Genomic DNA, 26,920 nt, shown 5'->3' on the forward strand with positions numbered 1-26,920 from the left:
TTTGCAACTGGATGTCAGTTCTTAAAGGTAGAGGAAAGATCTGTTTTCCAAGGCACCCAGAGGTCTTTCAAGGTCAAACATACTATTTACACTTTAAATTATTACTATCAAATTTGAAGAGGAATTCCACTTCCTGGAAGCATTAACAAAACACTTACCTTGTGATAACCATGTTCCAGGAAAAAATAGAACCATATATGTGTTCTATCCAGGCTTAAAAGTAAGTGGTAGTAGTCAATCCACATCAGTGTATTTGCTATGTGTGAGTATGCTATCAATGGAAGGAGGACATTTCTGCCCACTATTCAGCCTGTCTTACAAACTAAGCAGGTTAAATGCATGCAACACCAAAACCCAAGTAAGTTCAGATATAAATGACAATGATCCACAGATGATGGCTACCTGAAATCACTACTGCCATAAAAGGTAAATTAAATTCCCCAAGCTAAACTTCTCCCTTGTATTAATTACTTTGTTACAGCAACTCCTCAGTTGGAAGCATCAGGATTCTTGTGGGTGGGTCCTTGATTTGCTTCGAAATCATCTTCCACAAAAATAACCCTTAGCACCTTCAGCATCAGCTGCTACTGTAGTAAACAGGAATGACAGGCACCACATTCCATGATGGAGCAAACCCAAACAGAGGAAATCCCTTTCCTCATCAGCAGTTTAACACCCTTTTTGGCACATGAAGAGGAGTGGGTGCAAATACTAACAATGCTGTCTCATGTCCATGATTGATGAACCCATCTGAAAAACCATTCCCATATAAAATACAGGCAAATGTATAGTGGTGCAAGCAAGCAGGAAGACTTGACTCTCCTGTTTAAAGATCACGCAGCATTACACTCAGTCTTACTTCCCCAGCAGGGTCACACTTGTCCAATGTTTCAAGTTAGCTCAATTAAACGACTATGAGCGCTTCAGATCTTGCAATACTTATAGAAGCAATTAGTACTTTTTTTTTTTCTTCTTTAAACATGGAAGTCATCGCAACGGCAGCAGTTACACGAACATAGCAGCTTCCAATTTGCCAGCTGGCATTCTTCTGAAGCCTGACAACTACGGCATTAGGTGAAGTGAAGCACTCGGGGAGCGATAGCAGCAGCTCAGGTGGCCGGGAGACAGCTCCTTCATGGCAAGGCCGCCGCTTCAGCCAACTTCAGAAACGCCGGCGGCAAGCCCAGCGGGCTGATCGCGCCAGGGGAGCAGCGGCGGCGATAGAACCGGTGGCAGGTGTCACAGGCGGTAGCAGGTGTCACAGCAGGCCACAGGGATCACCATAACCGCCTCCCCCACAGCTCGCACCCCTTCTCCCGCCAAAGAGAAACTGCCCGCTGCTTTCTTATCGCCGGAAAGGGCGGCGGGCAGACCCGGGGAAGACCTCGGCGGTAGCGTTAAAGGGAGGAGCACTGTGGCGAAGCGCCCAGCTCGGAGGGAGGGGGCAGGGCACTGGGACTCAATAGCCCGAGGCGGCGCCCGCGTCCCACGAGAGCACCACCCCCCACCCGCCTCTCCCGCCTGAGCCGAATTTAAACTGCGTTACTATCCCACGCCCAAAGCACTAACGCTGGTAGGTCCCGCGCGCCTCTCCCCTTTTCCACCCGACAGCCAATAGTGGGGTCGCTTCGTTCTCCGCTCTGCCAATCGGGGCGCGGTTTATTGCTGGCTGGGAGAAGCGCTCGCTGTGCGCTCCCGCCTGCTGTGGAGCTGGGTCCCTGGCGCGGGGCAGGCGAGTCCTCCTCCTCCTCCCCCGCCCCTTCTCCCCGCGCTTTGTTGGTGCCTCTCCCGGGAGGGCGGCGGCCGGCGGCGATGCCCGAGTTCCTGGCGGATCCGTCGGTGCTGACCAAAGAGAAGCTGAAGAGCGAGCTCATCGCCAACAATGTGAGCCTGCCGGGCGGCGAGCAGCGCAAGGACGTGTATGTGCAGCTCTACCTGCAGCACCTCACCGCCCGCAACCCGCCCGCCCCCGCGCAGCCCGATTTCTCCAGCGACGAGGAGCGGGAGCAGACCCCTCTCAGCACCAGGAACCGCGGCGCTGCCTCCGGGCGGGTGAGTACTGCCGCTCCTCTTTCGCCCCAAGATCCTGGCCCCCGCCTGCCCTCCCTCGGCTTTCCGGCGGCCTCAGGCCCGTTTTCCCGCCCGAATGTGTCTGTCCCACCCCGCCTGTGGGCCGCGGCTGGGAGACCGCAGTGAAGCGCCGCTGCTCTCCGCGCGTCCTCGCGCGTAGGACCGGGAACGGCTCTGCTTCGCCTTACTTGAGGAGCAGCCTGGCTCGGCTGGATCGTGCCCGGCGGGGGTGATCCCTGCCGCCTGGGGCAGAGTGGCCGTCCCTTGCCGAGAGGCGAGCCGGTGCTGGGTAGCCACCGGCTTTACCTCCAGGTCGCGTCCCGCGTGTGCGCTTCTCGGCGGGGGCGGCTTCAGAGCAGCGGGGCTGCGCCGGCCGGGGAGGGGCAGTGCGAGACGGCCCCTCGAACTGTAAATTGGGAAGCCTTTACTGTGGTTTGGGGGGCGGTCTCAACAGTAGAAGAGTGTTTAAGAAGCAAAGCAAGGAAACTCAGTACGATTCTGCAGCTTACTTTGGAAAGTAGAGTCCCGTCAGCTGTCCGAGTTTGTACTGAAGCAGCGCTGCTTTGTGTAAATTCCTCCAGATGAAAGGATGAAGTTAAGGAACAACTTGCTTGTTTTGTTTAATGAAGAGTCTGGTTAATACAGCTGTCTCCAGTAGCGGTTAGTTTATGTTTCAAACCAAAGTACTCCTGCTATGTGTTCGGTCGGTCCACTGTGCCTTGCTTTCTTAAACTTCGATGTAAGGAAAGAGGGAGGAGCTGGTGCCGTCTGGAACTTATTCCTTTGGGAAAATACGATTTCCGTTTCAGTTTGTAGTAAGCGCCTGTAAATTTGCATATCTTGAGAAAGCGATCCTTTAATCCATCTTTGTCGTCCATAAACGCTTGTGTAATGATTGCCAGCTACCAGAGTTACAATGTGGGATATTGCAAGTACCTGAAATACTATTATTTTTTTTTCAAAGCTCCCTTGTAAAGAGCATGCAAATAAATTAACTCTTTTGAAGGTCTTTCATGCTTTAACCTTTTAAAGAATCTAGGAAAGCAGTTCTTGGATTAATAAATTGAGAAGTGCAACTGAAAAAGGCACTCACTGGAGAAACTTTACAGTGATGCTTCTCTGATTTAGTGGTCTGCCTGTAGCGCTCATCAGGTGCTTCCGAGTAAAGTAAAATGAACTTGCATCTGACGTGTTGCATGCTTGTGGGAGAAGCAGTCTCCTAACTGCTGAAGTTCCTAGGTCTGATTTGGCCTTTTCCTTCCACAGTACTTAAGCTTAAACAATTACGTGTGAGTTTTACGATGTTTACAGAATGGGTGGTGCTCCCGCACTTCTCTTAACAATGTCTGGAAGGCTCCGTGCTGTTTCTGCTAGTTCTGTGTGTTAATACTAGAGCCTACAGCACTATTAACTTCCAAAACTTCAGCAAGTATTCTAGTGATGGTTGCTTGGATTTGGGTCTGTTGCTCTCCCGCATCCCTTTAAACAAGCAAAAAACCCAACAAAACAACACAAAGGCTTGGTTGATGTATTCTTGTGTGCTTAGTACAGCTTAGGTTGTTCTGAAACTGCTTGTAGCTTGAGTCGCTGTTGTCCCAGTTAATGCCTTCTGATCAGCTCTCCTCCCAAAAGAGTTGCATACAGATCTCTAGAGAGACTTTCTCTCAAAAACGGGTAGAAGGGAGAGGCAAAATGAATGCAATGTGAAAAATTTTGAGGTGTTGCTTTTGTGTATATATTTAAAAGGACCAGATAGCAATTTGCACTGGGTCCATAAAGAAATACAAGTATTTTATAGCGTGCACTGGTATAATATTGTGGCTGTTTTCTGTTAGTAGGCTGAGATCTGAGTAACAAAATTGTAATGTTTTAGTAGGTCCATTTTTATGTATGTTGCAGGTCTTAGAGATTGTGGTATTGGTTTGTGTACATTGGAAGGGTGTAAACCAGCTGTTTCAAACTCTTAGGCAATCAGCCACTTACTATGTTTCTGGGACACCGAAATACTTGACTATATTACAAAGGTAGCTTCTATGGGATGAAAACATGTGAACTGCTCTATTCTGTGTTTCCTGTATTGCTGAAAACTTGAATGCTGCTTAACTTGAGAATTGCAAGAGATGATTGAGTCACTCAGTATTAACCTGTAACTAGGCTAGTATTAACTTGTATAAAACATTTGAAAGAGCACTCAGGTTTGTGTTTCAGATGGTTCTGTCACACTGCTTTCTGCTCTTTGTTTTTTGGTGCTTTTCCCTCCCCTCTTTGTTTTGTTTGTTTGTGGCTTAGTCTTATGGTTCTTTAAAAACAAAGACACCCCCCCACCCCCAAACAATAACAAACCAAAACCCCTCACACACACACAAAAAACCAAACAAGCCACGCTCAAACAACTTAACAAGAAAAACAAAAAATCCACACAAACAATCAAAAAGCCAAAGTGCTTTGGGAGTGAAGACTCACTCTCACTCTTGGGGTGAGTTAATGAATACTGGCTGCATAGAGGGAGAGGTAGAAAAGGGCCACAGTCATTCTGGGGGGAAAGAAATGGGCACTTCTGAATAGAGAAGAGTGGCACAAGTGGAGAAGTAATCTCTGAAGTTTGTGCTTATTCAGTAGTAAAAGCACTACAGTTGTGAGTGCTCAATTCCATGTGCGCCTGCCTGATGAAGCCCAGGTACCTTGAGTGAGCAATCCTATTGTTACTCAAGTCCTCTAGGGATTGGGATCACAGCCAAAAAGCATCCTATCCGTATTTTGCGGGCATAGGCTATCAAAGATGTATGAAATAGCGCTTACTATGACTTTCCGTGTGAAAAGTGGATTGTAATGGGGTTACGATGCCGGCCTGAGTAAGGGTGTTCCTGAGAGGTCAGTCAAGAGGGATATTCTGCCCCCTTCCCTCCCCCTCAGTGGGCTTGGCAGTGCGCGGGGCTAGGCCGCCAGGGGGCACTCTGGGGCCGCCTTCTTGCAGAGGCGCTGCTTCCTCGGCTCTCTCTGCAGGGGGGAGGGGTGAGGGCTCAGTCTGGGGAATGTACCGGCTGCTCCGCTTATGTCTGAAGTAGCATCTTACCGGGTCTTTCAGCAGACTTGAGGATGCTGAAGGGGGTAGAGCAGGGTTTTTGAATGAAAAGTGATAAACCAGTTCAAAGCAGTACTCCGAATATCCACGTTGCAGTCATTGAAAAGCCAGTAAAGATAAACCAGGTTTCTTGATACTGACAGGTAATGTTTTGGCATTGCTGTAGGCATTAGAAATTTTAAACTGTCTAGACTGTTATTTTAGTGTTCTTTCTTCTAAGTTGTGGGTACTTGTGATACTTCAGTTGGGTAGTAAATAAAATATATGTAGCAATGAGACAAACCCCATAGATTTAATTCTCCTACAAGTCACATATTTTAAATCCATTGCTCTTCCAGCATAGTGCTATCAATACTACAACCAACCTATACCTCAGAACAAATAAAAGCTTTAATAGGCTAGTGATGAAAAGTTAATGTATTGTAAGACAAGTGTTATTCATTCACAGTGCTGCAGCTGTTTCATTTATATTAATATGGATTTATTTTGACCTGAGTTTTTATTTTTTTATTCAGGTACAGTAAGGAAGATATAAATTATTAACGTGCATGTGTAAGCAGATCAAAATGTACAGGGATTTTGTTCTGATGGTGTTTCTCTTTGACCCTGAAACCATCATGCTTTGTAACAGCAAACTCTTTAGGCAGTTAGCAATTTTTGGCACCTAAAGTTAAAAATTAATCTATTGTACTGTGTTAAGATCTGACTTCCCCTCGGTGAAACAGCATTTTTGTGATGTAGCAGAACCCCTCCCTGTTGTTTAAAGTGCAGTCTGCTTTGTAGAAGATGACTTGAAATACTGCCAAATACATGAAATTCACAAAATCAAAGTAAGAATAAATATTAGATCAAAAATTTAAAGAGCTTTCCTATGAAGTAATTGAAAGTATCATTTAAAACGTGGCCTCTTCTTAGATGTTGTACTTCTCATGTTTGTTTGGGTTTTGGTGGTTGTTTTCAGTTGGTTGGTTGGGGTTTTTTGGAGAGGGAGGATCTTTGGCTATACACTCTTGCCAGGAACGGAAAAGCTTTTAAAATAATGATTGTCTGGGCTTCAGTGTGATATTGTCTGGAGGAGCCAGCTTCTCCAGCTCTACTAATGTTTTGGAACAACTTTTTGTCTGTAGCCTGGTTAGTATTTGGTATGTCAGACACCTTTCTGCTGCAGGGGATGATGGTGGGTAGCCATGTGCATCTGGATGCCCCTAGTCCTGGTTGTTGTGAGCTGAGTATCAGGACAGATAGCTCATAGCAAAAATATCTATGAAATGGCATTTTTTACTTGCTTTAAAGCACATACCAGAAATATCATCTTGACACTGCTGCCAAATAGGAGCTGTTCAGAGCTTGGAATGTGTAATTTTTATGACTTTACTTATCAGTGCATTTTCTATCCTGGAAGAATCTTTTCTAAAGCACAGTGTTATTTCTGATCTTGAAAGTGAAGATCTGTCAGATATCTCCTCCTCACTTTTCTTAATGAAGGTATAATGAGAGCACCTGGACTTGAAGGGCCTGTTTGAAAGGTTATAGAAGAGATCTATCAGGTAGAGATAGGCTTGTTTGTTTCAATTTACTTGGCTGCTTGATTAAGAGCTAGCTTCAGCTCTTTATGACCAGAATAGTGTGTGGTGGAGATAACTGGGTGGTTTCAACCCCTTCCCTATTGGAAAAGGAAAGGTAGTAATAAAAATGGCAGGTTTTGAAGACTAGGAGTATGGAAGGTGAAACTGCACACTCAGGTGAGAGAATGTAAAGCATATATGCTGCCCAGTGAAGGAAGATGTCTGTTCAATGCTTCCTGTGTATCTCTCTTAATTACGATGTGCTATACAAATGTGACCCAGAATACAGATTAACACCTTTGTGGCCTTTTAGAAGGTGCTTATCTGCTGTCTGAGTGACAGCTGTGGGCAGCAGGGGGTTTAGGTGACTAAGTAATTCCTGAGTCTTGCCATACTGTTCTTTACCTTTTAAAGATCATGCAGTTCTAGATTCATGAACTAAGGAGTCCAGCTTGTTACAATTCTAGTGTAGTAATAATTATATTTAAGTATTGTTTTCTTGAAATAATTTTTGTTTAGCAGAGCATGTCAGTTGTTCAGCAGAGACTTGTACACAAGCCAGATCTCCAGGTCAGCATTCAGATGATTGAGCCAGGAGACCATCTGTTAGCTTGGTTTCTTGATTTTTTTTTTTTTTTTTTTTTTCAAATTTGGTCACTGTTATGAATATTTATTCTTTCATTTAGGTTTTCTGTAATCAACTCTTCATTATGCAGCATTCATCTGTTTACAGAGTGGGTACATTCCCTTCACTGAGTAACAAGAAATTTAGTGTCTGGGAGGAAGTGGGAGCAGGAGGGTTGAGTAGTCCCTAATCTTACAATGTAGGACTATTACTGCACATAGGTTTGGAAATTCTAAACCTGGCACTTAATGACTAAGGTTAAAAGGTAAAGAATCCTTAAAGTTGCATGTATCAGTATCTTTGAATTGCTGCTGCATAATTTCCTTTCCCTTGTTTATTTTGTCTGTCCTGTAGCTTTTGGTAAATGTTGTCTCCAGGTGTTTGAGGATAAAAAGATCAGCAGGACTTTGTTGTAGGTGGTTGGTTTTTTCCTATTTTTGGTGTGGATTTTTGTTGTTTGGGGGACTTCAAATTCTACTGCAGGAAATGCTTGTATATGATAGAATAAAAAATGCAAAGGGAGTAGAGACCTGTATTTCACAGCATAAGTCTGTAACTGAGACTTGTCACGTGCAGTTCCTTGTTTTTCCCTCCTCTAAGAGAAACGTGGTTATTTGTTACCAGAGAAGACACTGCACAAACTAGAAAATTAAAGGGCATCCTGTTGGCATGATTTGGGCTTTCTTAGCCTGTCTTAACCTCATTCAGAGAAACAGTAAAGAAGCCCTGAGCCTTTCTGCTTGTAGTGATGAAGCTGCACCTGTTTGGGATTAAAGTCCTTGAATATCCTAATGTAGGTGCCATTTAACTTGGGGTTTGAAAATGCTTCTGATAATGTCCCATAATTGTCTGTGATATGTAATGGCTTCTTCAAGATGATGTTTGTCTTTTGTGGAATAGTGCTAGAACTAGTAAAGGAACCTGTGACGTTTGTCTGAAACTGGTTTGGGGCTGTTGAGTTTCTGTTCAGCAGGAATGGCAGAGATACGAGGTAAGGGATAGCTTCCAGGTCTGAATTCTCATCACGTGCATTTTCTGCTTTTGTTAGTGAAAGAAGGTGAAAGCTTTTTGCTGTTGAGAGATAACACCTGGGGAAGATGAACTTCTCTTATCTTATTTTGTTGTTTGTGTGTGTTTGTTTTCTCCTGTGACCTTAGAACTGGGAATGCTGTGTGGGAGTACCATGCTTTAACTCACTTCAGTACTTTTTTTGAAGGATTGGGTCCTAGTTAATCTGAAACTGAGCCTGATGGAAACTGCTACTAAATTGCCATCTTTTTGCTGTGAACAATCAATTCTTAAGTGAAATATGCAGATCCTCTTCAACCTTTTGTTTTCTAGAAAATGGCAATGACTAGAAATGTGGTTGTACAGTGGTGTATTTTTGGTTTCTCCTGTTGTTTTGATTTGGTTCGTGTGGGGTTTTGTTGTTCCTTGCTGTGTTTGTTTCATGTTCTGGAGGATCTTCACAGAAGGATTTATTGGTCTGGGCATAGTGTTGCAAGAATGTTTATGTGCAAGGTGGTCAGTTATACCACTTTACTCTGGCGAGCACAAATAGGCTCTCCGAGCAACCAAAGAGGTGTGAAGTCTTTCTTAGTTGAGAGCAAGAAGATCCTAAAGAGGTGTGTTTCCCCCTGTCCCCCAGCTCTGTCTTACCTTTTCACTTTCTTGCAGATCTTGGAGCTTGAAATGCCTGGTGTAGTAACAAAGGCTTCTTAAGTTGAATAAACATTATAATCATTCTGTTTGGATATAGCAAAACCTGCTAATTTAGGAGTAGCATCTTGGCAGATTGTTTTGATAACCATCTGCATGTGGTGGTGGTGTGCTTGCCAACTGTTCAAGTATTGCCAGAGTTGGGTTTGGGGTTTGTTACAGTAGCAGAGGCCTAAGCAGGTAGGCAAGATTTTGAAAACTTGAAAGGATGTTCCTGGCTTTGCCTTTCCTGCTTCTCACTTTGTAACATGATGTAATCTTACAGAGAACACCAAAGCAAGCAGGAATGGGAATTTGGGAACTTGTTTGAGAGGGTGTGGATGCTGGAGAACGTTTTCCATAATGAGAGAGGAAGAAAGTGTTGACCTACTAGGAATAATGCAAAGAAATGCAAATGGAACATAGGTATTTGTAGCTTACTGTAGTGGTGGTTGGACATCTAGAAGCTTACCTCTTTAGTTGTAGGAAAGAAATCCTTTCCTGTTGTGTATTCAAACTTCAACTCAAATCACAGTATCAGAATAATGCATAAGATTATTTTTTAAATTTCTTCTTATTTTTTTAACTGTAGGAGAGGCTTGCAATGGATTCCTTTATATAAGCAAGAAGCTTGTGCGTGTGTTTAATAGATGTAAATGTTTGAAGTGTTTCAGGTATGCTGTAGTGGTGATGATGGTGGAGAACAGAATTTTTCTGGTTTTGTATGCTTAGGAATCGCATCTTTTTATTCCCTTGGAAGAAAAAGGTATGTTCTGTATTAACTGGAAACACTTTCTCTTGTTTTCTCTGATGCACACTCAACAGAAAGCCACAAAGAAGACTGACAAACCCAGACCAGAGGAGAAGGATGACCTAGATGTAACAGAGATGAGTAATGAAGAGCTTCAAGAACAGCTTATGAAGTATGGACTAAATCCTGGCCCAATTGTAGGTAGGTCAACTGAACTAGCAAATACTCATCTGTTCACCATATTTCTAACTAAATCTTAGTTCCCAGTGCTCTAAGCTTCTCTGATACAGTTGCTTATCAAGTTTAGTACCACTACAGTTGCAGTCTTACTTCCTACTTAAGATGTTTTCAATGTACTATTTACATTGAGAAGCCTTACAGAATCATAGAATTTTTCAAGTTGGAAAAGATCTTTATGAAATCCAGTTGTTAACCTAGCACTGCCAAGTCTACTGATAGAGCTGTAGAATCACTTACATGGGGAGGGACCAAGACATGAAGCACTGCCATGTAGGCAAGTCTGGAATTTGTTCCTCATGTGTTCTGGACTAGTTGGAAATTTTACAACTTCTGTTTTGAAGCTGTGACACTAGTAGTTAAAGTTCACTGCTGGGGTAATTAGGTCTTCTGATACAGAGGTTGAGATCTGGTGCTTGCTTAAATAGAAAATACATCTTACATAATAACCTAAGAGCATTGAGAGCAGAATGAGAACATGGAACTTCCCCTTCCCTAGGGCATTTCCCACTCACTGTGTTGTGCAGTAATATTTTCCTTTTGATTTTTTTCCCTTTTCCCTCCTCCCTGAACCTAGCATTCTATCCTGCATTTTAACCTAGGTCAGGAGATGTCTGGGACAGGGACTTACATTTCATAACGCTTCAAGAAAAGATAGCTGCCTGTGCTGTGCTTAGCCTTCTGTGGAATGTTCTTGAAATCCTGATGTGGGTGGAGCCTGGAAGCCTGTCTGTATTCAAAGTCATACAGATAATATTTTTTGTTAGCTGTTTCTGTATGCCTTCCCATTCAACCTGATTTCTTGGATAGTGCTCAAGTCTTCTACAAAATTTAAGTACCTATGCATTCTGTTGACAAAATGTTCAAATTTGGTCTAAGTGAAAGCCTTAGTTATTAGAATTTATTAATTCTCTTTCTTGAGAGAGTGCCTCTTATTTTTAAGGGTGATTTTTAACCCTAGAAGACTTCAGAAAAGGCAGACTTTTCTGCAGCTCATGCATCAGTCACCTCTGCAGATTTTTGCCAGCACAGCCCTGACATGCACGTATGTGCTGGACTTGAGTTATAAATGGCAGTCCTCTTAAGATCAGGCAAGCCAACCTGACATCTAGGTGTAGTAAGTGGGAAGTTGTTTTGTTGCTGTCTGCTTACACCACTTCTGATGTTTATTGGACTCAATTTGCCATCAGGGCAAGGGATAAATTAAGGTGTTAGTACCAGGGTAAAGGGATTAAGAGGATAATAGTGGAAACTTGCCACTGTAATATCAATCTCACTAATTCTTTTATGAGGCCCTAACAGTTTGTGTATTGCAGCATATGAAACAAAACATTTAAGAAGCAGGTAGATGGACTCAATGATCTTAGAGGTCTTTTCCAGCTGAAACAAATCTGATTCCTTTTCCATAGATAAATGCTTCTAAGTTTCAGTGTCCTAACAAGTCTAAATTTATCTTCAGAATTCTCTTAAACCAAAAAGTTAGAAACCATAAAGGTACTCTTGTGTATCTAGAGGCACGTGCTCTAGGCCATATTAAAAATAAAAACAGCCAAGTTCTATCAATCAGGTCTGGAAAGGCAAATACTTATTTCATGTATCCTTTCTTGTTACAGCTACTACTAGAAAACTTTATGAGAAAAAGCTGTTGAAACTGATGGAGCAAGGTCCAGAACTGAAGGCACCTATACCTCTCCCAGAGATTTCTTCTACTGTTGAGAACACCAGACAAAATGGAAGTAATGATTCTGACCAGTACAGTGACAATGAAGATGGTAAGACTTACATGGAACTTGCATGCAAACTATTCAACATCAGTAATACTTCAGTGTAAGGAATCACTAAGGAGGGTGTGACCTTGCTTGTTATGGGAGGCTTTAAGATACTCTTGCAGACCATGCAAGTCGTGTGCTTTTTGACACAATACTAGGTCTGTGATCCCAGAAAAACAGAGCAGACACTTGGAGACATTTTTGCTGACAAACTGGTCCTGTTTGTCTGTTTTCCCCAGATCCGGACCATGTAAATGTGCTAGGTAGAACTTCATGTTGAGCGTTCCAGTATTCTTTGCACTTTGTCTTTAAGTGCAAGTGCAATTTAATCTCAGGGTGCTCAAATACTTACTGTGGAATAGTGTATGAATGTTTGGTTATTCAACTCCTTTTATAAATGTCTTGTACATGAATTCTATGCTTGTTTATGCTCTGTTCATCATGGACTTAGTTTGGGATGGGTTGATCTTGGGTGTGGTTTTTGTGTATATTAACCTGGCATTATAACCAAGTGTAGGGATCTGGAAATTGGAACCTAAACCACGCAGTCATACATACTACAAAGGGAAAAACAGTGTAGACTTTAGTGTCTTGAATGAAATGTTAGAAGGTGCTTATTTTGTGTGGTTTGGTTTTGGGGGTGGGGTGGGGGGGGATGTTTAGGGTTTGTTTTGGGTTTGTTCTCTTTTGACAGGAACATCTATGGAGATAGGACAGAAAGGGATGAAATACAATTAGGAACTCATTGGATTTCCTTTGCATGTTTGGGCTTATTTTTGAACTTCAATGTCTTGCAGTTTCATAGTCAGAAAGGATGTGAAAATACTTACTTAATTTTTAGGACAGCCAAGAGCCCAGTCACAACTTACAACTATCTCCTTATGTGCTTCATCTAATTACCAAACTGTTGAAATACTGATTGGGGGGGGGAAAAAAACCAAACACTACCCCCTGCCAAAAAAAAAGCCTATAAATAAACTCTGCATATGTTGATGCAGTGCTTTTAGAATTTTAGAAGAGGGTTGGAAATAACACATCCTTACTAGTAAGAGGACTTCTAACTGTTAGCCTTTCTTCTGCATTAAAAAAGAATTTTATATAACAGGAACTGTTTCAAAAGAAATGAAACTAACAGCTTAAACATTGAAAACCTAGCTTTACTGTGATCAACAGTATAATGGTACATTGGTGAAAGTAGTTATGACTTGGTACCAGTTTCTAAATGGAATTGCTGGATGGGTCAGATTATCTGAAATGTGGGATTTTCAGGACAAAAATGCTTGGGTCAGTGTTTTAAAGTAATTTTGAAGATTATTCTTTTAAAATCATTTATTCTTCAACATTCAGTGGAGAAACTTACTGTTTCTTTTTTAAGGAAATGGTAACTCTGTTGCATCCTAAAATGCATGTATGTTGCATCCTAAAATGAGTTTTTATTAAAATCCAATTGATTTAAAGTACTATGAAACCCAGTAGTGTTATAGAAACTAGTTTTAATATAATTGGTTACAGATCTGGATACTGAGCTGAGGCTTGAGAAGAGAGAACCGCTGAAAACCAGGACAAAGGCTCCAGTAGCACTGAAACAAAGAGTGGTTGAACACAATCAGGTATGTTTAATTTGGTGGCATCTGGGAACAGCTACTAACTGCAGGTGATGTGCTCACTAACCTTACTAGTTTTAACATATTTGACTAAGTGGGCTGTGCTGCTTTATAGAAGTTCTTTCAGCAAGCCTGTTCTAATACAGCATGAAAATTTTATTAATTAACTTACAGCTGCTGTTTTTAGTGTCTGATAACATTAAAAATTCTACTCTGCTGTTTGTGTGACTTGCCAGATGCTATACCACCTCTTAGAGAAAAGTCAATCAGGTTAATAGGCAAACTTGACATGTTTAGTTTTGGAAATCTGACTGATTAAGTCAGATATTCTGTTGGATGTCTGTAAACAATTGTAATCAACTTGATTCCATAAAAGGAGCAGGGTTCCAAAACAATTGGGGAAGGGTTGCTGTTTCACTCCCACCCCCCTTGCTGAAATTTCTCTCTGGTTTGATAGCCATAGATACCCTTCAGAATTTTAAATGCATCTGATAAGTGTTTGATTTATATATGGTGCATAGCACAGAGATTCACAGATTGCATCACACTGGAAGGAATCCTCAAAGATCACTTTGTCCAATGCCCCGGCAGTGAGCAAGGACATCAGGCTGCCCAGGGTCACATCAAGTACGATCTTGAATGTCTCTAGGGTCAAGGCCTCAACCACATCCCTTGGAAACCTGTTCCAGTACTTTGCCACTCTCATTGTAAAGAACTTCCTGCTTATGTCCAGGCTAAATCTACCCGGCTCCAGTTTGCCTATCGTCCCTCCCCAGCCTTGCCATAGATCCCCTTCAGATATTGAAGTGTAGTTACAAGGTGGTCTTTTCTGGGCTCAACAGCCCCAACTCTCTTAGCCTCTCTTCATAGGAGAGGTGCTTCAGCCCTCTGATCGTCATAGTGGCCCTCCTCTGGACCTGCTCCAGCAGTTATGTATGTGTACACACATGCACTAACTAGCTATGTATTTTTTTCTTCAGCTGTGTCTATAGCAGCAGTACTAGAGTAGACATTAATTAGTTGAGAACTTCTCATAAGAAAAAAACATAATAAATAGCAAGTTTAAACCTTGCTGTGCGCACCACTTTTCTTTTACTTAGAAATAATATTCTGTTGTCTTGGTGAAAGAAGGATTTTACAGAAGCACCAAGTTTTCAAACTGCAGGCTGAATACTGGATTCAGTAGCTGGGGGCTGATCTGTCCTTGTGACACGATAGTGTCATTAAATACTCTGTTCCCCGGCTTAGGTTACTTTGGATCTTTACAGCGTTACTTCTCTGACCAGTAAGTAGTGGAGTTATTCTACAGTAACATTCAGTGACCCAAAATCTGACCTGTTAACAACTTGATGTATTTGAGCAGATCAGTAACTTTTCTCACTGTGGTAATATCAGATGCTTCCTCTTTAGATACTGTATGTGAGTACATGTGAACATTCTCTCCCTTGAATGTCTTTTAAAGCAGGAGGCACACTGCTATGTGAGCTTGGGTAGTACAATACAGTTGTAGATACTCATAGTAAGTTGTGCCTATTTTCAATTGGGTTTTTAACACATAAAATAATTCTTAACTTATTCAGGCAACTTTAGCTCATGACATTCCTTATAATGGGCATCTGAATCTTGAGGTTCTGTGTTTTAAGGGTTACTTTGTACTAAATCTCTGTTCACCCAGAATTCCCTGGCTAGCCTCAGTGTACTAGAGGTATTTGATTCAACTATCAACAAACAAAGCTTCCTAGTCTTCAGGAATGTGCTTACTGAATAAAACAGAAGAGATGCAGTGGTGTGTTTTTGTGGCATTTTCAAGTATTGAATGCTTATGCAATTTTTCATCATCCCATTGCACTGTAATAACATTAGGTCATTGCTGTGTTTTGTCTTAATCTTTTACATGTGCAGCAAAGATGCAGTGTTTTGCAACTTGCGTGTTTTAATTACCAGGAACATCATTTGATAATCCAAAAATGATCTAATTTCACAGTGATGCCAAATTCTTCAGGAACTCTTAATTCTAACTTACTAAAACCTCTTACCTTTCAACTGAGTGTGTTTGAAAAACAAAAGAAACACATGTAAAACTCAGTTAACAAAAAAAAAACCTAAACCAACAAAAAACCCAACAAAACAAAAGAAACAGTTCCCCAAAGGATAAAAGCAACCCCCCAAACAACTCACCAGCAAAATCTTAGGGCTGCTTGAAGCCAAGAATAACAATGGTTTTGGCTAACAAATGTGTGTAGTCATATCTTTTGCTGAGAATAAAAGTAGATGATGGGGAAGATGCTGTTGTCTTTCCTTCTTGTGAAATTGGATCTTTGCTTTGCAGTTGATAATTCTGCAGAATGGCCACTTTGAATTATGTGACTGGTGTGCACTGTGTTGGCTCAAAGACTCTGGCTTTGAAGAGTGGTGGGGCTGAATTGGTTGGTAGTGTGGTAGGAGCAGAATTGTTAGTCTTGTGCAGCCCTAGTTTTAGTCTTATTTGGCATGGATGGATGTTGCTGTTCTCTTAAGAATGTAAATAGTCTTTAAGCAGGCTGGTGCTAAAGAAATTGGGTAGGGTGCTTGAGCAGGCTTATGGATCTTGTCCGCAGTGGAGGGCCAGATGTGTCTGAAGTCAGCTCTTTGTGTTTAATTGCCTCTTCATAGTGACCTGGAAAAGTTTGGGGAAAAAAACAACCCATCCACCCAACTCCAGTTTGAGTGCTCTCTTCCAAACAGGTGAAGATACAGTTCAAAACTGAGCTTAAGGCCTTACAGTAAACATCACTGGACAGAAGTAGGCAGGCTAACCAACATAGATGTTCAGGAGTCCTAGCAACATAGAGCTTGTCTTTTGCCTTGAGACTTTGTACAGTTACGTTCTGTATGTGCTGTGTTCCCCTACTTCTCCCTATGGATTTTTGACTACCTATATACCAGGACTTCTTAGTAATAAAACACACAGCATTGCAGCTGCTGGCATGCAAATCTCATGTGGTATACACCCAATAAAAATCTTGGGAAGTGACAGCTGAGGTAGATTCATCCTCTAACTTCCCTGCTGGCAAGTGATGTGTCAGTTTAAAATCACATGCTGAACAGCGCTTGTGTACCACACCATTGTAGCTTTCTCTGGTTATATACAGGATGTTGGTGTACTTAATGTGAGTATTGCATTTCAGTAGGGTTTGTTTAGCCCAGGTATTTATGAGATAAGCAGACAAGTTCTGCTCATTGAATTGACAGTGAGGGTAACTGTAATTACAGAAGAATTTTTTTGAAATCTGGTCTGTTGAATATTCTCTTCTGAAGTCTGGGCGAGTCAAACATTAGATTCTATTCTCTTTTTTTGATTACTCTTGGAATTTTCAGGCAAGAAAAATCTTGAAATGTAATACTTAAAGCACATGACTGACAAGCATCTGAAGAGCTAATGGGAGGGGTGCTTATTTACTGAAGTACTTCTAACTTTTCATTAGAAGAAAACTACTTCCTAGTCCAACAACCTGGAGCACAGCTGCTCTCCATTAGCAGGATGGTGCCTGACTGCTTTTGTGAGTGGGGTGTGTTTGAATGTGGAACCACTCTGAAATGAGTGTTTCTCTCAAATTTCTAAAGAATGTGTCTCAATCTTCTCCCCACCTCACCCCCATGTACATTCTAAGTTAAGCAAGAGCCCATGTCTGGTGATGGTATAGCAAGAGGCTGGGAGATTTTAATTGTTTTATTTTTTAATTCAGAAGTCTGTTTAAATTAAAAACAATATTGGAGACTTAGGCTGAAGATTACAATTCTGTATGGACCATCTGAATCTGTTTGGTTTTGTGGTCTGTGTGTAAATACATAATGTGCTTTTCACAGTATTTCAGTGACTTTGGAGCAACGGAAAACACTTGTGCTCCCTCTGCTGGATGTGTAGCAGCTGTAATACAGAATTTCCCTTACTCATGAAGCCACTTGGCTTTTAGCTTCACTGCAGTAACTTTAATTTTTTATTTCTAAACTTAACCAAATAAAAAAGGAAAAAAAATATGTAATCTGGAAGAAGCAGACCTTCGTTTCCCTTTCCCTCCAGGTCTGTTTGGAATTAGTTTTGAGAAGAAGTCTTCATTTGAGCATAAAACTTGCAGTAAGGCGTAGGAAATTACCTGCACTTTTTTGTACCTATAGAAGTTTGGCACTTCAAATGCCTGAAGATTTGTAAAGATCTGTGCCAGTCTTGATTGTTTAAAGATCCTGTTATGTGAGACTTCTGTGAGTTTTAGTTCATAACCTTAAAGAGCTTCCACATAAAAATATCTCCCCCCATGACTGAAGATTACTTTCTATTGAAATGCAGGTGGCTGTGTGTAAGCATTCTTATCTCTGCTTGAGTAGATTCTTCTGTAGGTAGAGAACAAGGTGATGCTCTCTGCTCATTCTCAGATACCTTTGCAGTTATCGCAGTGGGCCTGAAAGCTGGCCTATCTGCTGTCCATGACTTGGTGGGATTGCTTGTAGCCTGAGTGAGCTCACTGTGCTACAGTGTGCAGATAGACAGTTTTCACATGGTGGTCATGATCTAGTCAGGATTTTTGTATTTGAACAACAGTGTGCTCCAGCATAGGCACTGTGGTCAGCACTGCTGTTCTAGCTATTCCTTATCTAATGTATCATGATCCACATTATTGTTTTTGGATTGTGGATACTGCTTCTAGAGTGTGCTTGCTATTCTGGCTTTTGGTTGTGGGTATCCAATGTTGAGAGCTGGCTTTCATGTGTTTGATCATGTGTTTGATACTTGAATAGACCTATTCTCAAGATGGAGTCACTGAGACTGTCTGGACAAGTGGATCTTCAAAAAGTGGACCTCTGCAGGCATTTTCTAGGGACTCTACAAGAGTGTCAAGAAGAACACCAAGGAAAAGGGTGATGAGAGGTTTATTGTAATAGACAAGCATTTTTCTCCCTGTTAGGGTCTCAGTGGCTATTTTATTCAATTGTTTTTTTGTTTGTTTTAAACAAACAGGTGGAAGCTACAGCACAGTTGCCTGTAAATGATGCTGTAATATCAGAGAGTACTCCCATAGCTGAAACTATATTGACTGCAAGCAACGAGACTCTAGTAAATATGCTTAGTAAATGTTTAATAAATCATGCAAGTGCTCTTCTCCTGTATTATAACTTTATTGACAGAATCATTCTGTTTTGAAAAGTTACACTGCTTTAAGGAAAGTGGGACTATTCAGTAGTCTTTGAAACCACAGTTTCAGTATCTATATTGGTGCCTAACACTGTTCACTTTGAGATGGGATTAGATAGATGCCTATGTCCCATCTGATGTCTTTTGTGGGGGAGGGTTGAAAAGAACCACTGGAAAAGCTTAGATTTTTCTTAATTTATCTAACTATATGCAGACTACCTGCTTTGAAGTTTGGCTCTTCTGATGAACTAAACAGCTTTTGTTTCTAAATGGCTTAAAAAACCCTACTTGGAATGATAACCAATGTGTTTCCAGTGCTTAATTCAGAGTATTTGTTACATAAACTTCTTAACTCCTAACATGCATATATTCAATGCACATAAGAATTTTTATTTATTTGGTTCTACCACTCTCCCCCACCCCCTTTTTATTTTTCATTTTAGCTGATTCTGAGTTTGAACAATTTTGAATCTTGGCAGGTTGTCAATAGGGTGCCTGGAAATTTCAAGCATGCAGCTCCTACACTGTCAATCAGTGAACTCTCAGACATGCCCAGAAGAACACCAAAGAAACCACTGATGACAGCTGAAGTAAATTATTTAAAACTTAGATTCCTCTTGCCTACTCTCTGTGAACAAGATCTTGTGTGTATGTGCTTACTGCTTGGTACAGAAGGGGTGGAGGATATGATTGCCCAGGCTGCACTAATCAAAATAAACTACTGTTGTTATATGGTGTAAAGCAGAGAACGTAAACCTGTTTTTATCTTTCCCTTGTATGTGTGTAGATCCTGCTTTTTTTCTTCCTTTTGTTCCTGATACAAATATGTTTTGATGTGTTATTTCTCCTTGTGCTGCTATTTTCCTTAACAAAATGTATATATTTTTTCTTTAAAATGCTTTGAGTAGCTCAGGGAGAGAGCAGAACCAGATTACCTACCTTTTGATCTTGTAAATCAGCCTATCCTGAAAAACCACAATGTTCCTTAGTTTAGGGAATCAAACAGTAGGATCAGTTTAGACCACATGCCTGAGTCTGCAGATTTGTGACAGTTATGGAGAAGGAAAATAATTCTACTGTTAACTTACTCAAGCTGTCAAGCTTGTATTTCTTGGAGAGTTGTCTAAGACACTGGAAGTATATATAATTGTACTGATGTGATACTGAGCAATTTCACATTACAAGATATCTGGCTGAAATGGAGTTCATTGCTTCCTATAGTTACCATTGATAAAACTGGTATTAACACTTCTGAAGTGCATTCTAGCAGTGGGTCTGAGATTTATGAAATGGGCTGCTTTATTTGTTTATTACTTGACAGAAATGTAGACTTAGTTGTCAAACAGAATATTGTGGGAATACCTGATGTTCTGTTTCAAATTGCTTAAGAGTTGTTTTTTTCCAGTTGGTGTTTTACTGTACTGTGGCATTGTTTGTTACAGCAAGAAGAGATAGATTACCCACATCAGTGCTTTTTAAATCATGTTGGCCCCAACCAATCCAGTGATCTGCTCAACACAGCCATGATAGAGGTGGTGGTTAATTTTTCTTATAATCTACATCAGTGGTTGGCAGGGGTAGTGTATTTACACAACATAATCTCTGTCTTAAAGGAACCCGAGGAGAGCACTAAATGCTTTAAGACCTCAGAAGTGACCAGAAAACTGCCACTAACAAAGGTTAAACCAACCTCTGAAACTCAATAAGTAAATTTACTGAATGTCACTGGGTGACTCACTTAACAATAAAAATTGCACATGGTTATGGTCACTGCGATGAACTATGCTGGAGCTTTTTGGTTTGCACTTTGTCAGGCCTGTAACTGGTTTTGGTTTCCTAGGTGCTGGACAGAACTACAGAAGAACGAAGAGCAGAAAGGGATATTCTTAAGGAAATGTTCCCTTATGAAGTATCAACACCTACAGGAATTAGGTATTTCTAAAGTTTATGGGGGGTTGTTTCTTAGTTCTTGTATTTTATTTTTTTTTAATTATATTGGTAGGTTTCTGAGGAACAGTTTTTGCTCAGTGGTAGTTAAGGTCTAGGTGGTCATCTCTATTTCAATTTAGGGTGGGAGAACAGAGTAGTACTACAATAGGAATTACTACTGAAGCTTCTGGAATGGGCGTCTCTGTGGTATGTTAAGATGTAAAATCTACTCCTGTGAATCCAACATATTTGTTACAGCTTCAATTTAGACTGTGATTTCATAAAGTCTTACCATAAGAAGAATAGATGGCACCAGTTAATACCTTTGTGGTGTATCTGCTCACCGCTCAGCTTTGTTCTCCTCTTTTGAGGTTTATCAATCTAGTTAAATGTATACCACAGTTTCAATAAAAATAATGCATGTGTACTCCTTTTTTATAAGGATCTGAAAATGTGTGGGTTTCTTAACATTCCTGGCTCTGTGTATTGGCTTAGTGGATATTTTAATGGCCAGGGTTTAGAAATCCCAGTGGGGCTGCATAAGTGATTATTAGAGATGCAAATAGTGTGTGACACTTCCAAAGGTTATAGTGCCACTTATGATCCATTGATTATGTGGATAGAGTGAAGTGGCATTTGAGGATTTTTTTTTAAGGATGTTTGTTTGAACACTGAATGCTTAACCTTAAAAACAGCAATAACGGACGTGTTAGAGTTAGATACTTTCTGGCACTGCGTTCACTAGAAAGAATTTCTACTTAATTATAGTAAAACTTTCCTGTATAGCTTAGAATGCTCTTTTTAATTAGCAGTATTTTAATTTTTCTTCTCTAATTTAACAGTGCTAGCTGCCGTAGACCAATCAAAGGAGCTGCTAGCCGGCCTCTGGAGCACAGTGACTTCAATATGGAAGAAACTTTCTCTAAGTATCTTCCCAAATATGGTACCTCCACTGACATCAAGCCCGAGAAACCAGCCACCAAAAAAGAACGCTCCATTCCCCTGTGGATAAAAGTTTTTCTCTTTGTTGTTATTTCAGTCTTCTTGTTTTTGGTTTATCAGTCTATGGAAACTAATCAAGGAAATCCTTTCTCTAAATACCTGAATATTGGCTCTTAGGGTGGTGCCAAATGAGTATCTTTCTGAAAGGCACAACCCCTTTGATCTCCTGTTTTTAATTGTAGAGAACTGTTCTGCCCTCTCATCGGCTCAAGGACTTCTTACAAATAATGTGATTGGAACCTGATAAATTGGATAAAGGAAGACAGATAATATTAAATGGACATTGTTAACTTTCTGGACTTTGGACTAGTAGGAGATCACTTTTGCCATAGGAGTAACATTTTTTAGATCTTTGAACTTTTTGTAGGCTTTATTTTTTTAATGTGGACATCCTTTAAATTCATTTTGGAGAAACTGTATATTTGGTTTTTGCAAGAACTTGGAAGCTGAGAAGGGCAAAAATGTAGTAAAATGTGAAGCTGTGTTTTTAAAGCTATTCCTTTGTACGGAAAAGAAGTTGTGCTTCTATCTCTACAGAGTATTGTGGAGGAGGATCTTAACACAGGTGACAAAGGGAAATGCATTTTTGTGTGCATTTTTTCCCCATTAACAATATAACTGAATTTGGTCTCTGAGGGAGAGTACAACACCAGCCTTTTCTGTAGATTACTGTAACATTTTAGTACATGTAACTGTAAACCTGTTTGCATTTCTGTAAAAGTCTTAGCATCTTATTAGGAACTCTTTAAGTGTAACATCATTTAAATGTATCCCTTCATTTTAGTGCTTACAATGTTTGTAGGAGCTGAACATGAATCTAATTGGCAAGAGGTGTCTTAGAGGAACTTATTTATTAGTCTCATGCGTGGAGAATAAAAATGGCGTCAATATAATTTGCTACTAAACCACTTGTCTTTCGGGTCAAGGTTGTTACCTGAAGTCTAAATTCTGCTTTAGCAGTGGTCTTTTTTATTTTTTTAAACAAGCGAGGTCTTTCCAACACAGCTTTCTGTGATTATCTTTGAATATTCATGTAGAGAAGTATTCTCAAAACGTGAAAATTCCATATGAAGTTTTATTCTTGTATGAAGAGGGCATTGCTGCATTTTCTGCTACAGTTTCATCTTCTAAGGTGAGATTTACTACTTATATACAGTTGACTATTTTTCTCAGTGGAAGCATGCTGAAGCACTCTATATTGTGTAACTTAGTAGAGCAGGCAGCTGACTTCACTACTACCAATGAAGAGTGAAAAGCAACAATTTTCTAAAGTGAATGTATACATTTTGGTGTGCTTAAATCTGCAGCATACAAATGTTCAGTCTTACTGCTTGGTACAAAATTGCAATAAGTCATACTAATTCTTGAAGTGCTACTTATAAAAAGCTGAGAGCGTTAGTTAATAGCCAATATCTTTTTACTCTAGGTACAATTTATTGTGTAGACTATAGCTATGGGGAAGCTTTACTTCCTGTGAACTTTGGGACAGACATGGTAATTTGTAGCAAAGCAATAGTTTTGATGTTTTTCTTAATCTGCTGGGGTTTTTTTTGAGTAATCTAAATAGCTAAACTTGTGCCCATCCTATAGAAAATTGTAACATAAGACATTCACCTTTGGTGTCAAAAAGCAGAAAAATAAACATGATTTTAATGTGTGTGGATTTTCCTTATCAAAATAAATGCATTGCTGAAAAGCAGCAAAACCAAGACAGCTGATCTATCAGTGGTGTCATTTTTTGCTGCTACAGTCTTCCATGTTAAAAAAAACAAAACACCCAAACAAACCTAAAATCTGATGGTAGTAAAACTAGAGCAGCTCAACGCTCGGGGGAGGAATATGCATCCTGCTAATGCTATAGTAATACTTTTGCACCATAATCCTTTAGCCTTTAACTTACTTGGGGGGAAGAGCTAGTCTTCATTTATTCTTCAGTGTTTAAGGAACAGTGTTTCACTTAATTATTTTTCACCCTACTTTGCTATATGTTTTAACATGAAACATATCTTTCTTTTCTAGTTACATGAAATATTTTCAGGTGACCTCCTTCAGGGATGCTATTAGCATCAAAAAAAAAAAAAAATGTCCAAAACCCAAAAGCAACAAACCCCAAACTGAACTGCAATGCAATTAAATGTCATCATTCTTTCATTTATGCACTGTTTGGGAGAATCTCCTCAACTTCAGTGTTACTTCACAGAAGGTAAAGACTTTTCTACATAAGTCCTCAAAGTAACCTACATGCAGTTCTGTTACAGTTGGGAGACAATGCATCTTCAAGAAATGAAAGAGCTTCTTCCACTTGAGGCACTTAATGGTATGAGAGAGCCCTGAGAATGACCTTTCTTGCCACTTTATTGCCTCTATTCTTCCTTCCCTTGCTTTTGATATGGCTGAAGTTGCATATTGGGCTGAAAAAAAGGCTTTAAAAAAATATTTTCAAATTTAATCTGTCTGATCAAAATAGGTACAGGGGTAGGTTGTGACATGTAATTTTAGATCTTTTATTTACAAGCATAGGTGTTTCACTATGCTCTGTTAATACAGATTTCTACTGTATGATTGGTGAATTTACCTATCTTTGTTTAAAATTGTCCTATGACTTCTGCTTCTACAAGTTAATTCAACTCAGAGATTCCCCTCACTTTGAAATTCTGTGTCCATATTGGTAGTTTGTGGTTAATTTTATCTGCATTGCCTTCCTCTTATTTAGGAAAAAAACTGTGGTGTCTTACAGGGGAAAAACATGCAATGTCTGGGCAAAGTTTAGATTTTTAGAAGGGTATAGGATGAGGGAATTTATGGCAGTGACTAGTATGAATAGGAGAGGTTTCACTACTTCCTGCATTCTGAGGATGTCATAGCTGTCATTTCAAGCTAGCTAGTGTGTATTCTGTTGGAGATGGTGCAGTGTTAAGGCTTCCCTTGGTCTGTGAAAACCACTTATACCTTGACTTATTCTGTCACTGATTAGAATAAAGCAGGTTGGAAAAGACCTTTGAGAGCATCAAGTCCAACCTATCACCCAACACCATCTTCTCAACTAAACCATGGCAGCAAGTGCCTCATCCAGTCTCCTCTCCTAGTAGTCCTGGCATTGATACAATGAATATGTAAAATACATGCTTACAGCAGATGCTACTTATGCTGATCTGATCACCAAAGGTGGGGAAGGTTGTTTCACTGTCTCATTGTGTATTTTTGAAAACTAAGTGATCTGGAGAACAATCTTGTAAAAGCTTTGGTTTTGCTTAAAGGCTTCAACAAAAGGTTAAAACTCTGAAAAGTCATTGCAAGACAGGAACTAGTCTACAATTTCTTGGGTTTAGGTTGGTTTTTTTTATGCTGCTTGGGGTGGAGGTGGGGGATACATGCTGAGTGTTAGTAACTGATACTGAGTTGTAATTGGGAAGACTCTGGAGTTACTAAAAGGGTGTTTCCCTAAACTCCCAAAGTTTGAAAAGCTACTCATTAAAAAGATAGATTTAATTTACAATAGCTCTTTTTACTCTGAATCTGGCAGAGGAGGATGCTAAAAGGTAATACCTTTCAAGGCTTCCTCTATTACTATCTTCATGTGTCAGAAATCAGATTAATCTAGATGGTTCTAACTACAGGCTCTTGTTGGTTTGTTTTTTCACATCTGGGAAAAGCTGAAGAGATTTTTTTTTTGTGTAGAATGATACACATTCAGCAGGACTATACATTATTTCTATTTTTATGGGGTTATGTTAGACTGCTGTTTAATAGTACAGCTTGTTGAAAGTTAATTGTCAGCTGAAACCAAGGAGAAACTTGTTGCTCCTAAGTCTCAGTGTCCTAGTTGTGCAAATTGCCATTAGATGTATATAGGTAAATATGGTTACATGGCCATCCTTCATAATTGGAAGGGGCAAAGTTTTTCTGTATGTTAAAAATCACTTTAAAAAAAAAGGCAATTCTGACAGATTTTTGTATGTTTTTTTCAAGATAAGACACCGAGCTTCAATAATGTCTAGAGGGGATTTGCTAATTAAATTTTAGTGTTTTGCTTTTAGATAAACACTGCTACCAGCAATTGTTCAGTGGTGAGTAAGTAGAGCAAAACAATGGCAAAATGAACAATTCTGGCTTGTCTTTATGCTGGCAGTGAAGTGTGCAGCACTTCAGGCTCTCAGCTGGTTGCTAAACAAAAGTATTTGAGGAATGTCAGTTTCAGATAACCTTTTTCTCCTTGGCAGCTGGAGTCTGCTTTACTTGAGAGGGATTTAGTCAACCTTGAATTCTATGACAGTGCTCTTAGGCATGTATCACTTTCATCTGTGTGTATCTGCCTGGATCACTTTGGTTGTGAAATACAGCAAATAAAGCCAAACTCTGAGGTTGGTGTGGCAGGTCATCCTGTGGGGAACTTGGGTACAAAGCCACTGCACCAACTGAGGGGGTGTTTCTTGTGTGGCAGTGCTGGTCTGCTATTGGTTACATTATGGCTCCATGCCCAGGAGTCACAGCTGGAGCTGAACTGTGCTCGCAACAGTTTTGTACTCTGTAAATTCACTAAAATGGGTGAAATCACACTCTGAGTTGCAGTACTTAAGGCCAGGCATGGCTGCTGTGCTAAATAACATTCTACTTTGAACAAACCACTAACTAGCAATTCTTTAAGCAGCTGCAGGTGTTGTGGCATAGGCCATGTCAAGATGTTTTGCAAGTTTGCCCTCCAAAGGTGAAATTCAGCAGTAGAGGCTGCAGACAAGGTTGTTTGGTGCCCACCTTCTGATGGTGCTTGGTCTGTTGCTGTGCTGTGGTGGGAGCCTGGTGAGAGGAGTGAACTCTGGTTAAGGTAGACACATGCAGGTGAACAGAGCTGGCATCAGGTGATAACTGAGGATTTAAACTCCTCTTAGAAACTGGGTGAGATTCAAACTGCTGCAGAGTGTGACTCAAGGGCAGGCTCCTGTCCCAGGGGTGACGTGCCCTAGTACCTGGGTGTGTCTGGTTTGACATTACCTAGGGCTGCAACACGGCTGCCCAAAGGCTGCGGGAAACATCTCAGATGATTGGCAAGCACCCAAAGAAGGGCAAAGACGAGGAAGGTGTAGTGTTTATCACCATTAGGGTGGACTGCTAAACCTCTGACTGTCCAATTGGCCCTCAAAAGTTACCGACTTTCTCAGGCCTGGGGTAGCTGCGATGGCAGCCTGACCTCTACATGAACAAGGACAGCCCTGAACCGGACCGTGAGCTGACGGGCAGCCGTGGAACGCAGGCTGCACACTTACAGGGGCCTGTCCGTAGGATCTCTGCTAGGCGAGACCCTGCCTCCCCCTACGGGGCGCCACGACCCCGGGACCAGGCGGTGCCCGCGCTCTCCCCGAGCTCGGGGGCGCGCCGCGCAGGCGTGAGGGCGGCAGGGCGTTAGCCCCCGTTACGTGTGCGCCA

The 26,920-nt window shown here is 40.8% G+C and overlaps 1 protein-coding gene across 6 annotated transcripts; it reads left to right on the forward strand.

The window, feature by feature from the left end:
- The first annotated feature begins 1,675 nt into the window (after positions 1–1,675).
- On the forward strand, positions 1,676–23,204 carry TMPO (thymopoietin). 6 transcript variants are annotated; one of them, XM_054167807.1, is made up of 10 exons: positions 1,676–2,052; positions 9,866–9,992; positions 11,642–11,800; positions 13,310–13,407; positions 18,175–18,294; positions 18,395–18,490; positions 19,048–19,158; positions 20,011–20,100; positions 20,409–20,500; positions 21,340–23,204. In XM_054167807.1, exons 1-10 carry the CDS (start codon positions 1,813–1,815, stop codon positions 21,614–21,616), a joined length of 1,410 nt encoding a protein of 469 aa, XP_054023782.1. In that variant the 5' UTR covers positions 1,676–1,812; the 3' UTR covers positions 21,617–23,204. The 6 variants fall into 6 exon arrangements, with proteins under 6 accessions (XP_054023782.1, XP_054023784.1, XP_054023785.1 ...); XM_054167809.1 differs by lacking the exon at positions 20,011–20,100; XM_054167810.1 differs by lacking the exon at positions 18,175–18,294.
- The last annotated feature ends 3,716 nt before the right edge of the window (positions 23,205–26,920 follow it).

Source organism: Dryobates pubescens, chromosome 15 (assembly GCF_014839835.1).
Source record: "Dryobates pubescens isolate bDryPub1 chromosome 15, bDryPub1.pri, whole genome shotgun sequence".
Classification (NCBI taxonomy): domain Eukaryota; kingdom Metazoa; phylum Chordata; class Aves; order Piciformes; family Picidae; genus Dryobates; species Dryobates pubescens.